This window comes from Citrus clementina, unplaced genomic scaffold (genome assembly GCF_000493195.1).
Source record: "Citrus clementina cultivar Clemenules unplaced genomic scaffold, Citrus_clementina_v1.0 scaffold_5, whole genome shotgun sequence".
NCBI lineage: Eukaryota > Viridiplantae > Streptophyta > Magnoliopsida > Sapindales > Rutaceae > Citrus > Citrus x clementina.
The window spans coordinates 33,472,668-33,485,242 of NW_006262201.1; the positions used below are offsets into that span (position 1 = coordinate 33,472,668).

The 12,575-nt window shown below is 35.2% G+C and overlaps 3 protein-coding genes across 3 annotated transcripts; all 3 read right to left on the reverse strand.

Moving 5' to 3' along the window:
• Positions 1-2,715: 2,715 nt before the first annotated feature.
• On the reverse strand, positions 2,716-4,669 carry LOC18041594 (probable carboxylesterase 15). Its single transcript, XM_006433382.2, has 2 exons — positions 4,002-4,669; positions 2,716-3,037 (listed from the first exon to the last, which is right to left on the reverse strand). The coding sequence occupies exons 1-2, from the start codon at positions 4,667-4,669 to the stop codon at positions 2,716-2,718; spliced, it is 990 nt and encodes a 329-aa protein (XP_006433445.1).
• A 2,942-nt stretch (positions 4,670-7,611) lies between these two features.
• LOC18042696 (anthocyanidin 3-O-glucosyltransferase 5) lies at positions 7,612-9,042 on the reverse strand. The gene has a single exon (XM_024184716.1). The coding sequence runs from the start codon at positions 9,040-9,042 to the stop codon at positions 7,612-7,614; it is 1,431 nt and encodes a 476-aa protein (XP_024040484.1).
• A 1,091-nt stretch (positions 9,043-10,133) lies between these two features.
• Positions 10,134-11,503, reverse strand: LOC18042697 (F-box/kelch-repeat protein At3g06240). Its single transcript, XM_006433384.2, has 2 exons — positions 10,331-11,503; positions 10,134-10,172 (listed from the first exon to the last, which is right to left on the reverse strand). The coding sequence occupies exon 1, from the start codon at positions 11,496-11,498 to the stop codon at positions 10,341-10,343; it is 1,158 nt and encodes a 385-aa protein (XP_006433447.1). The 5' UTR covers positions 11,499-11,503; the 3' UTR covers positions 10,134-10,172; positions 10,331-10,340.
• Positions 11,504-12,575: the final 1,072 nt, after the last annotated feature.

Below are 12,575 nucleotides of genomic sequence, written 5' to 3' on the forward strand. Positions count from 1 at the left end.
TTAAAATACGATCCAAATTGAATGGGAGCCGATGCCCACACGATTTAAGAATATGGCTTTCTTGGTCCCCATGGTCCCTGTCGTTTTTCTAAATGGTTCCTTCATAAAATGACAAGGAGATCATTTTCATCGTTGCCAAATGCTTTTTGTATTTGAAAAGATGAAAAAAAGGAAAGTAAAAAAAAAAAAAAAGAAGAACAAATATGATCATGATTGAAAGCGATCAACACGAACGTTCAATAATTGGCCATTCAATCCATCTTGTATTGGATGAGGGATTTGAATAACTAAAAGGAAAAAAAAAAGAGTGAAAACATACAAATTTCAGAAGAAATATGAAAATCAAGCTTACACTCTCAACCAGACCAAAATTATAAAAGATATCACATTGAACTGCAGTTATACTACACTTATACTATATCAATAAAATATTATGTGCGTAACTGCATTGAATATGAGACTGTATTGAGGATATAGCTAGCTGTAATTGCCTGATTGGTTGGATTTTGAATGCGCCGACCCGTCAAAATGCAAAATGACCGGTCATATAATTTCTACAGCTACCTATCCAGCAAGTTCTGTAGACTCCTCTTGTATATCCACCCATTTCTCTGTGTGTGTATCTATCTATCTATCTATATATAAAAAAAAATTCTAATTTAGAATTTTAAAATGCGGAAGATGCCAAAAAAAATATATAAATCGTTCCATTTATGTGTTTTAAGTTTTTTAAATCTCACGGTTTTAAAGTTTTACTGAACTTTTACCGCACTTTAAAATTTCAGACCAGAAATAGATAATATAGAAAAAATTTTCAATCTAAAATAAAGTTTAGGATTAAAGTCCAGTAACGGATTTATAATATTGTAATTGATGTTTAATCCCAGATTTGATAAGTAATAAACACACACATATAAAACAAAAAAAAGGTGTTCATTGGAGGTTAAAATAATATCAGCTGACTAGAGTTTATATATTTGGGTTAATTAGGATAGTTCTGTAGCACTAGTTTCGTGGTGTGATGAATTAAATACAATGAAAATGATCTACGATTGTCACCCAAACATAAATAAAATAACGGGGAAAGTTGTAGCCCCGCTTTTGCGTCAAATTTGCAAGCTAATAAGTTATTTATAACTGTACAACTTTCCCATTATAACCGTACCGATGTGTCAAATAATTATTTATCGGAGGTTGTTATGTTACATAATTATGTAATATACATAATTATGCAGCAACCGTTGGATTTTTATCCAACAGTTATGAAAATAATATGATTTTTTTATCTCATATTTTCACAACCGTTGGATACTGTTACATAATCATGTATGTTACGTGATTATTTAACATAACAAAAACCTTATTTATCTTATCATTTCATTGCTACATATCCTAATTTTTTATGTATGAGAGGTATGTATTTGTCAAATAGAAAAGCTGCACCATAATTTTTCTTCTGGTACAAGAACTAATTAATTAAGGACAAAACATTGTTAATATATGTTAATATTAGTATTAAAAACAAGCTTAACAGTCTTTGTTCGTTGAAATGTAACGATCTAATTATTTTAAAGTCTAATGGATTCAGACATAAGTAGCAGTGTAGCACTACATTGTGTCCACAGGGTTTTTAAACTTAGCCTATTATTAATTTAAAACACTAAAAAAGTCCTTTTAAAAATTTAAAAATTTAAAAAATATCAAAAATATCACATATTAATATTTTGTGGCTTTATGAGTTTTAGGCTTTTCACGTTTAAATGATAAAAAATAGTAAAAATTCCTCAAAATTTTAATTAGTCCAAATCACTCCTTCCTCTCATTCAGTCCTCTTCCTCCATTTCTTCAAGCTTTTACACACTGAGAAATATATTGCTGTTCTCTTTATTGTTTAGTAAATTTGCTATTTCAATCCAAATGTACGGCTTTTTCCTTATTTGGTATTTGTCAAATGGTGTTAATTCGAAGGAACATTATAGAATTTACTAATGCTTAAGAAGGAAATTTAATTAAGTTTAATAGTATGTTTATTAATATATTTTATTAGATTATTTAATGTCAAGTTGTGTTCCCATTATGTTTCATCAGCTAAAAAACAACATTATATAGTGCATTTCTAGTGCCACTATTGATCTACATGGATAAATACCATTATTTTTCTAAATATTGCGATCAAGGGCGGAGGTCATATAAGACTAAAGGGTGTCATGGCCCCTGCAGAATTTTAAAAATTTTTAGGATTTTTTTATAAAATATGAAAAGTTAATGTAAAATGTCTATATTGGCCCCTGCACAATTAATGTATAAAATTTATATATTAGATAATATTATAATTTTACTATTAAGCCCACTAATGATAGCATCAAAATAATAAGAAACAAATCAACCAAACCCACTAAAACCCACTAAATCACTAATATATAATAACAAAAAAATTGGAATTTTAAATTTGACCCCCTTAGAATTTTCTCTTGAGCTTCGCCCTTGATTGCGATTATTGAAATTTTTAAAATTATATTGTATTTTAAATATGTCTCAAATTAAATAATTCCTAAACTCTTATTATAGATATTATTATTTGAATTTTAGCCCCAATTAAATTAAATTTCTAGCACGGCCACTAAACTTAGAGGGAGGAGAGTACTGTGGGAGGCAAGAACCCAGCACAAGAGAGGATTCTAGTTGTGTGTGTGTGTGTGTGTATAGTTTTCTTGATCAACGCAACATCATTAATTTTCTATTATCAGCCATAAAGCCTTTGATGAATTGGATCACTCTCTGTGCAGCGGCTGGCAATGGGTGATCTGTGAAGTAACCATGCTGCTCTTCTTCAAGCTCCACATACTCTATTTTCTTTCCCATCTCTTTCAATTTTCTCGCATAATTCTCCACCCTATCCCTCAAAATCTCATTGCCGCCGACCACCACGACGAGCGGATCAAGGTCCACTGTGGCAAGGCTAGGGCTCGAGGGGCCAAATGGGTTCACCAGAGGATGGTCTTGAGTAGCTCCGGTGGGAACTGAGAGCCTCCAAAACCTATATATTAAGCTCCGGTAGGACAATATTAAGGATTAAAATTTTTACCGCAAATTATATAAAATTCGAAGGACAACGACAAAAGAGCTGAATCTGATTAATAACTATTTTCAATGGATCATGCTTAATTGCTTACTGATTCAAATATATATGATTTGAGCCTGATGAAGATATTATTTAAATCCGTTATCAAAGACGATAATTTAATGGAATATAATTCTCTTTTGAACTTTTAAAAATCTTGTGTCACTTTAAATAAAATTCACTTAAGAGAAGTATCACGATGAGAGGATCCTGATCTTTAATTAAAATAAAGTTTAAGATAGTGACCCTACGTAATTATGTGAACAAATGCCATTGATGCAACAACATATTATCTTGTTGCGATCATATATGTAATAAGGACAATACAACATCAAAGATATGGAGGATGAGGAAAATATAAATTTGATCATCTTATGTGTGTGAAAATAAAACGGGTAAGACAGATCATGAAACATATAATACTCCCAACGACTAGAGTGGACTCAATACAAAAATAGGTAATGTTTCATGTTAGCTAGATGCATAATTTTAATTTGGACCGTAAATACAAGAACATTTTTTTTTTTTTTGTTTAAGTATCTAAAGAAATTAAATTCTCTACCCATTTTTATGTAAGACCATGAGAGTAAAGTTTGACTCTCAAGTTTCTTATACCATCACAACAATTTTTAGTGGTAGGAACAATTCACCAAAGACTTATTCTAATTAATGATACTATTACGTAAAAAGGAAAATCTTCAGAAAATAATTACTTAACATAAAGTTTAGATAGGATTTAATTTCTTGTCGTGGTCATTCTCAATTAACCAACTTGTGACATAAGAGGTCATCCGTACAATACTATATATATTCAAAACTTTCTTGTAAAATTAATCAAATGTTTATAAATATACAACCATAAATTATTGATAGTGGGTACCTGTCATACATCCCCAAGGTCCAAATTCCATCAATAGGCCTCTCTTCCTCAGACCTAGTTCTCTCACACCCACCAAAGAACGGAGACATTAACACATAACCCCGGACCCTGACTGGAGCTAGCTCGACCGAGCCGGGCCCGAACCGGACAGCCAAATGGTGGGCAAGGTTACCCCCAGAAGAATAACCCAACACAAATACCCGGTCAAAGTCAACTTCACCTAACCGCGTATCCATTACATTTGCATGCATTATGGCTTGACCTTGAAGCCATTTTAGGGCACAACATGCATCTTCTAAAGCCGCAGGCAGCCTATGCTCCGGCCCTAGGCGGTAGTCGGGCTCGATGACAGCGGCTTGAAGGATGCTGGCGAGGCGGACGCAGATGTTATGGTTGTTGGGGAACGTGCGGGAGCCGAAGCAGATGCCTCCGCCGTGAAAGTAAAAGACAATAGGGAGTTTTGTTGAAGAATTAACTATGGATGTAGGTTTGTAGAGACGAAGACGAAGATCAATGTTTTCGTTGAAAATAAGGTCTTTGTAGAGGATTGAATTGTCGTTGATAAAAGGAACGTCGAAAGAAATATTTGGGGATCGTGAAATGGAGCCATCGCTATAGAGTTTGAGGAGGCCAAAGCATTCTTCTACTACTTGAGGAAGTGAACCCATTTGATCCCTCTCTCTTTTATTAACGAATTGTGTTAGGGTTTGTGAGTTGGCAATATAGTGCCTATGAGAGTCATATTATATAGAGAAGAATACAAGGATTATGCTGGATAAAGTATTTGGTAGTCAATGACGGAGTTTTAGTGCAGACATTATGATCATTTAAAATGCGAATTTGAAATTAGAATATATTTTGTAATTCAAAATACGTGTGCATATATATAATGTTTATTGTTTAACTAGAGTTAGTCGGAGTAGTCTAGCCTCGCAACTACAACTGAGAATTGCATATTAATTAATATAAATTTACGACCAAATTTTAAGTAGCTATAATAGCATTGTAGCAATAATCTAATTGATCAATTTAGTATATTAGAAATTATACTAGTACATTTTTCGCTAGTTACATTAATTTAGGTAGAGCCACAAAAAAGGGGACAAATTCAAATTAATTTTTTAACACTACTCTTCAATATTCGAATTCCATGACCAGCTACCGACCATACTCCTAAGGGCAAAGCAGCTAGTTTGATGACCGTGTCTCGTTTCTATCTTTCCAGATATTTTTTTACGGGAAAAGTTTTTCTCACGACTGGCGTTCACTAGACTCTTATTATAGGATATCGAATCGATGGTCACCCACTTGGTTACAATAACATTTTTTTAATCAAATAAAAAAAGTAATAAAATCGGATTTTGATTGAACATCAGTTATATTGTATAATTTGGTCTAGAGAGGAGTTACTGTTCCCTTGCATAATTGCATACGTGTTTGAAGTTTGAATGAGAAAGCGTAGTCGTGATGAATATCCAGTAAGATTCATGTGATTTGATTTATTAAGTTATATATTGTCATAGCCGCCACCACACAATTTCGTATAATTCTGAGATTGCTTAACGTCTACAAAGTGATTTGGAAAAAAAAAAAAAACGAGTCGTTTAATTTTATAGTTATCTGTAAATAATGTTGATATTAAATAGTGCAACTCTTATTTATTGAAATCAAATAGTGTCATATGATAATATTATTCATCATAAAATAAATATCGTCCCTTAGTAAATAGATCGTTGTTCGTCAAAAAATTGAAAGACTCAATAGTACAAGAACAGACTCTAGGTTCAATAAAAGTAATTATTATAACTTAATTATTCCTTCATTAGGATTTATGTACCCCATCGAAGCAATTAAGAACTTTAAATTGGAGTAATAATAATATTATTAGGGTCCCGTTATATTGGAACCGCTCTAAGGTAGAACATATATTCATAACAATACAATTAAAGTTATAACGTGTCTTTATTATTTATCACTTTATGTATATAACTGTAATTTATACTCTACCTTAGAGCAACTCTAAGGTAACCATTCCCATATTATTAATATCTATTGAACAATCAAAACTATTTCCACATCTCTTGTAAATAGTTCCGACAATTCACCGTCAAAGACGAAATCAAACAATTATTATATTGGAGCATAATTTTCAATTGAAAAGGAACAAAGAGGAAATTAAGGCAGATGACTATTAGTCTATAAAGATCAACAAGTTCCTATTTTGTCTGTTGTAATTTATTTATTTATTTATAACTTTTTTTAACAACCCATTAATAATTTATTGTTGAACGGAGCCGATCAAGAAAATATGATTGGAGATTTAATTTCCTTACAGATAGATATGTGACTAATTTATATTTATGATAATCAAGTTAATAAGATAGCAACGAGCTAGCTAACGTGTCAATCTAATCTAAATCTACAAGATTTTTCCAGGTCACCGTGCTTTATTATTATTTCAGTACTGGTCATAAGATCTTCGGCTCTGGGCTACCGTTATTCGGATCCCTCTTTCTTACATGCATGTAAGATAGGGATTGCCCCGTTATTCACTTTTACAATTAATTAATTAATGTGTTTGTACGGGATATTTTAGGATGCAGTCGCTGCTCATCTGTCATCTCGATGAAAGATGAGGTGATAATGTTGAAAAACAATTAAACCACGGTCACTCGTGCGAAAGGATATTAAACTCAAAATCTTTGCTTTAAAAACTCATCTCAAGTGTTAGAATCTTGACCCAATCCAACCTATGAGTCTATAATCTCTCTATTACATATTTTAATTGTAATAGTGAGATTAAGTGTTATTAAAATTAAAGCCACCACTCTGTCCCTCTTCTCCATAATCTCTCTATTACATATTTTATACTTCTCACTCTGTCACTCATCTTCAAGGTTTAACCAGTCTCTCGAGGTCCATACAATAAAAACTTGACCCTTTTTATTTTCTTATTGGAATTTGGAGTATTTTCAGAAGACCAAAAGAATATCACATTAAAATTCAATAAAAATTACAAAGAAGACATATTTCATGCTACATAAATCACTGTACAAGTAGTTCAAGATACACAGATAACAAAAATGATACATGCACTGAGATGTCGTTAAACATAATCTACTGAAACTTTTCTTTTTTTTTTTTTTGGTTGGATTATGAACTGTCGATCAATTCGGGCAATGGACTGTCGTCCGCCCATCACTCAGTTTGAGAACAAAGAGGCTTGGTGGGCGATGATCCATCGTCCGATTTTAGATTGATTTTAACGAAAAATATTAATTTTGATAATTTTAATAGACCGAATTTCGGTAAATTTGTCAGTACTGAGTAACCCGATCTTTGAGTTAGTATAAGAATATATTTACTGCGCATGATCACTGAAAATATAAGAAGGAAACAAACTAATGGGTAACCTGATGGCATAATGATGGCACTTATATGCGGCGGCCATCGTATACTGAATGTATTCACAGAGCGAGACACCCCCACGACACAGGTTATTATTTCAAATTGTAAATAAGAAGGAAACGACGCAGGTCACGCAGCTTTATTTCAAATTCTGGAAATATAAGGAAACAAGCTAAAGGGTAACCTCTAGATTTGAAGACGATCAGTGTTTGCATTTCTTGATAAAAGAAGCAAGCGAATCGGAAGAAGAGCCACCATCCCCCAATTCTCGGGAGGCACTTTCTTTGAGCTCCTGAACCCTACGCCTCATAACCTTCCCTTCCTCACCCTCCATTACCAACCTCACTACCCTCTCTATCTCTTCCCGTCCGATCACTTTCTTTCCGGGTTCTATTTCTGGCTTTACGGCCACCCCTGTCTCCTCTGCTGTCAACATCGCCGCATTCATTCTCTGCTCCGCATAAAGTGGCCACGCAATCATTGGCACACCGTGACATATGCTCTCCAAGGTTGAGTTCCATCCACAGTGAGATAAAAATCCACCTGTCGATGGATGGCGGAGAATATGGACCTGCGGGGCCCACGACGGTACCACCATCCCCGCTCCTTGAGCTCGGGTCCTCTGTAAAAACCCTTCTGGCAAGTATGCTTTTGGATCGTTGACATCACTTCCCACGTTAAAAAATGTAGCAGAGGCACTAGCATCGCTAGGCATTCGTACAACCCATATGAATCTTTGCTTGCTCTGTTCCAGACCCCATGCCATCTCCGTGACTTGCTCGGCTGTCAAAGTGCCGCCACTACCCGGCACCGCGAAGAGAACTGAATCAGGCGGCTGCTTGTCCAGCCAAGCCAGGCACTCTTCATCTGAAGCACTCAACGGTTCGTCTTCCTTGATCAATGGGCCAATTGGGTAAATCGGCGGTGTTGGAATTTGTAGGTAGAAAGAGTGTTCTCTGATTGCTTTGAGAGGGACAAACTCAAGATTCTCCCAAGAGTTTAGGAAGATTCCGGCTGCAAGAGGCAAACGGCTAACGTGAAGCAAAAAGAATTTATACTCATCGATCTTCCTGTTTCGGACCTGGTCAAGCAAGTCTTCGGGTCGTACAGGCGGGCAACCCGGGATCTTAATCGGTTCAGGAAGATCAACAAACTCGCCTTGTACCTCGCGGTCAAGTGTGGGAAGGTACGTGATGAAGGCAAAGAAGTGGACGGACGTTGTAACAAATGAATACGTTGGAATCGAAAGTTGACTGCATATTTCGAAAGCTTGGGTACAGAATAAATCGATAACAAGAGCATTTGGGTTGCATAATTCAGTTAGTACTGACTTTAAAGACTTGCTCAGACTCTCCTCTACAATGGCATGAAGGCGAGTGACAACAGGCATGTCATCGCTAGTGACGGCTGAGACGTCAACCGGTGGCAGGTCAACAACGTCGAGACCATGCGGGAGTGAACGGAGGAGGTTGTTCTTGGCTGCCGAGGCTTCATTGGTGGTGATGACAAGGAAACTGACGTGGACGCCATGGTTCAGGACTAGCCGCTTCGCGAACTCCAGGAGAGGAATGAGGTGGCCCAGTCCTGGGCTCGGCAAGACCGCCACATGTGGCTGCAAGCTCTCAACTGCCATGGCCTTTGAATTAAGAAGAGTGATTTTTTTCAAATATAATGTCCGCAGTCACCGCTTCACCGATGACCGCAAAGGTGGAATTAGTGTGCATGTGGCTAATAATTGAGTTTACGCCAAACTCAAGTCACATGTGGCACAAAAAAATTGAAGAAAAGGAAAATGTTATTATATTCGTCAAAACATTGGATTACAAGTTTTGATTAAAAGTTTGAATAATGATCGCAAGATCTAATCCAAAATCACCGACTTGATTGACAACCATAGCTTTGACAACAGCTTTGGGTGCTTGAAGTCGTGTAAACCTGAAATGAATTAACAGATATTAGATATGAAGCAAGACCTACTCCCTCCCATCCTAGGCATATTATGCGACAAAAACTTGTTAAGAAGATTGGCCTCCGGTCGTATTCTTGAGAGCGACCTAAGGAATAGAGCCGTTCAGAGTCAGAGGAGGACAATAGAAAGGCAAAGACTAGCAACAGGGTTAGTTTCCCTCAATGAGATACCCAGCCAGCTATTGATGGAAGAGATTGCCTCGGAGCAGAGACCCACCAAGTACTGGAAATGGATTGGTTGATGCAGTCGATGCCTTCGAGGCTTCAATATCCAATGAGGGGTGAGAGTGCAAAATTTTATAGCCCAATATTTTGTCAAAGTAACATTGTTTAAGGAAAAAATAAAAAAATAAAACAATAAACAGGATTTTCTTAAGTTTACAATTTTTTCTTAAAGGTTAAAGAACACACCCAAGAAGACTCATCAATTAAGATATTGTTTTTAATTCGAATGTTTAAGTGATTGAAGCATCTCCGATTAGCACATGTGTTAGAATAGTAGTCTGCCACTGCCGCAGTACATGCACATTACTAATAAAAAATGCTATTGACTGTATAAAAGTCTAAACTATAACCCAGTTAAGATGAAACTTGAAAGCAAACAAAACTCTCAGTTTACCATAGATCAGACACAAACCGAATGATAAAACAAAGCAAAAGCAAAATAAATTAAAATATGCTCTCATACAAAGGCTTTAATTGGGTGGAACAAGACTCTCTTCGTATGCCAAGTTGATTCATCTCCATACTCCTTCATTGTCCATGACTCTGCGAAACCATCATTACCTACACGATCTAAAATAAATAACACAGCTCTAAATCAATATATCATGTATCAGACACAACCTTATTCAAAATTCAGATAGTCGTTACTGCATATATACGAGATTTAGATTTGCGTAAAAAAATTGAAACCTGAATTTGTATATAACAAACTAAATCAAAATACGTACATATGACCAGTCATACAAAGCCGTTAATTGGGCGAAGTGAAACGAGACTCTGTTCGTATGCAATTGACGTTGCTAGCCAGTTGTCACAATAGAACGGACGTTCGGTTATCGTCAAACATTCGATTGTCCTATCTTTGGGTTTAAACCTTCTCAACTCATCGTCATTGTCCAAGAAGAATAGAGCTTCTTCCTCATCTCCTGTTGTTGTAAAGCACAGCGGCCTCAGCTTAGTATTAAAAGTAATTTCACCATAATTCTCAGTTACCCTGAAGAGCTTCTGCCAACTTGACTGCGCTCCATATTCCTTCATTGTCCATAACTCCACATAACGATCATCCCTTGACGAATTAGAGACTAAACAAAGGCACCCATCCAGAACTGACAATGTGGTGAAATTCACTTGGTCCTGAACCTTCGGCATTGGCACGTTACTGAATTTCTCTGATGTCAAGTCCAGAGCTAAAATAGTCGTGCTCGTAAGCCAATGGAGGACTCCATTCAAAAAATACCCTCGTGGGAGAGCACCATACAAGTAGCTATAATCATGGTGATTTTCGCAGTAACCGTCGTAATTAATCTCTCTCCAAGAATCTGTTTTAGTTTCCAAAACACTATACCTGTGGTTTGTATAAAAATAACGATCTGTAAATAAAAGAGTCTCACGAACGATAATAACCTTGTAGTCGTTAATGGTTGAATCGTAACCGAAACCCAACATATATTTTGTTTCCTCGTTGCTACCGCCCAAAAAATCAGGTAATTTCTTGTGGAACCCGGTAGATGGGTTCCACAAAAAGAAATTTCTGTCGTTTTTGTCGGGGCAATCACAAAGAGATACGCCTACCAGGCCGTTGCAAGCGCCTACAAGACGAATGTATCTCCTAGTATTTTCACCACCAATGTCATTATGCGACGGGGGAAAATCAAGGTCTATCAGCCCATCTTCGTCAGTAAAAGACGTTTTTGATGAACAGTCCAAGGATTTTAGACCTGAGGATGGTGTTAATATAAGGATTCTAGGGCCCCTAGAGGCTAGCATGTTAGCGACGATGGGACCGGAAGTCAGAGACAGCAAAGCCTTGCACACCCATTTAACTCGTGCCAGAGACTCGACAGGCAACCGTGAAAATATCTGGAGGACTATATCACAAGGAAGACGATCCAACATCCTCACATTCTTGAATGAGTCATGTATGCAATTTACTGTTACTAATCCACTTATTCTGTTTTTATATATATGTGTGTTTGGGGGGGGGGGGGGGGGTGGCGGCGGCGGCTCCGCAGAGCTGAAGTATAGTCCCACTAGGTTTTCTAACTCGATTTGGCTTAACATTAACCTAATTATTCACATTTTTATCAATTAATAGTCTTAATTATTATCATTGTAACTATAGCATCATATTAATCATTAGTATTTATTAATTTTTTGCGGTTTATAATTTTACTTTTCCATTATAAATGTTAGGGTTAATTATCCGTGGGTGACACATTTTTTGATAAATTTTAAAAAAGTGATACGTTTTTTAAAAATACTCGAGAGGGTGACAATCCGTTAACTTTATCTGAAACAATAAATTAATTACAAAATGATATTTTTGTCCCTAGAATTAATTATAAAATGACGTTTCTACCCCTATAATAGCTACAAAATAACATTTTTATCCTTACAATTAGTTACAAAATATATATTTTTCCCCTACTCAATTATTTTTATTTTTTAAATAAAAAAATTATAAAAAATTCCATTTAAGTGTAATTAATGGATTTTTTTTAATTAAGTCATACAATTTTTTTTACAAAAATTTATTGTTTAATCAAACAAAATTTTCTTATTAACGGCAAAGTTTGATTCAACAAGAATTTTTTTTTAAAATCTGTATGATTTAATAAAAAAAGCCTATTAATTACATTTAGATGTAATTTTTAAATAATTTTTCTACTTAAAAATAAAAAAATAATTGAGTAGAGGGCAAAAACATATTTTTAACTACTTGTAAGGATAGAAATGTCATTTTGTAGCTATTATAGGGTAGAAACGTCATTTTATAATTAATTATATGGGCAAAAATGTTATTTTTGTAATTAATTTATTGTTCTCGTTAAATTTAACAGCAAAGTTAACGGATTGTCACCCACTCAAGTATTTTTTTAAAATGTGTTACTTTTTTAAAATATATCAAAAATGTGTCATCCAGAAGTAATTAACCCTAAATGTTAAGTGATAATTACTAACACTTTGTCGCAT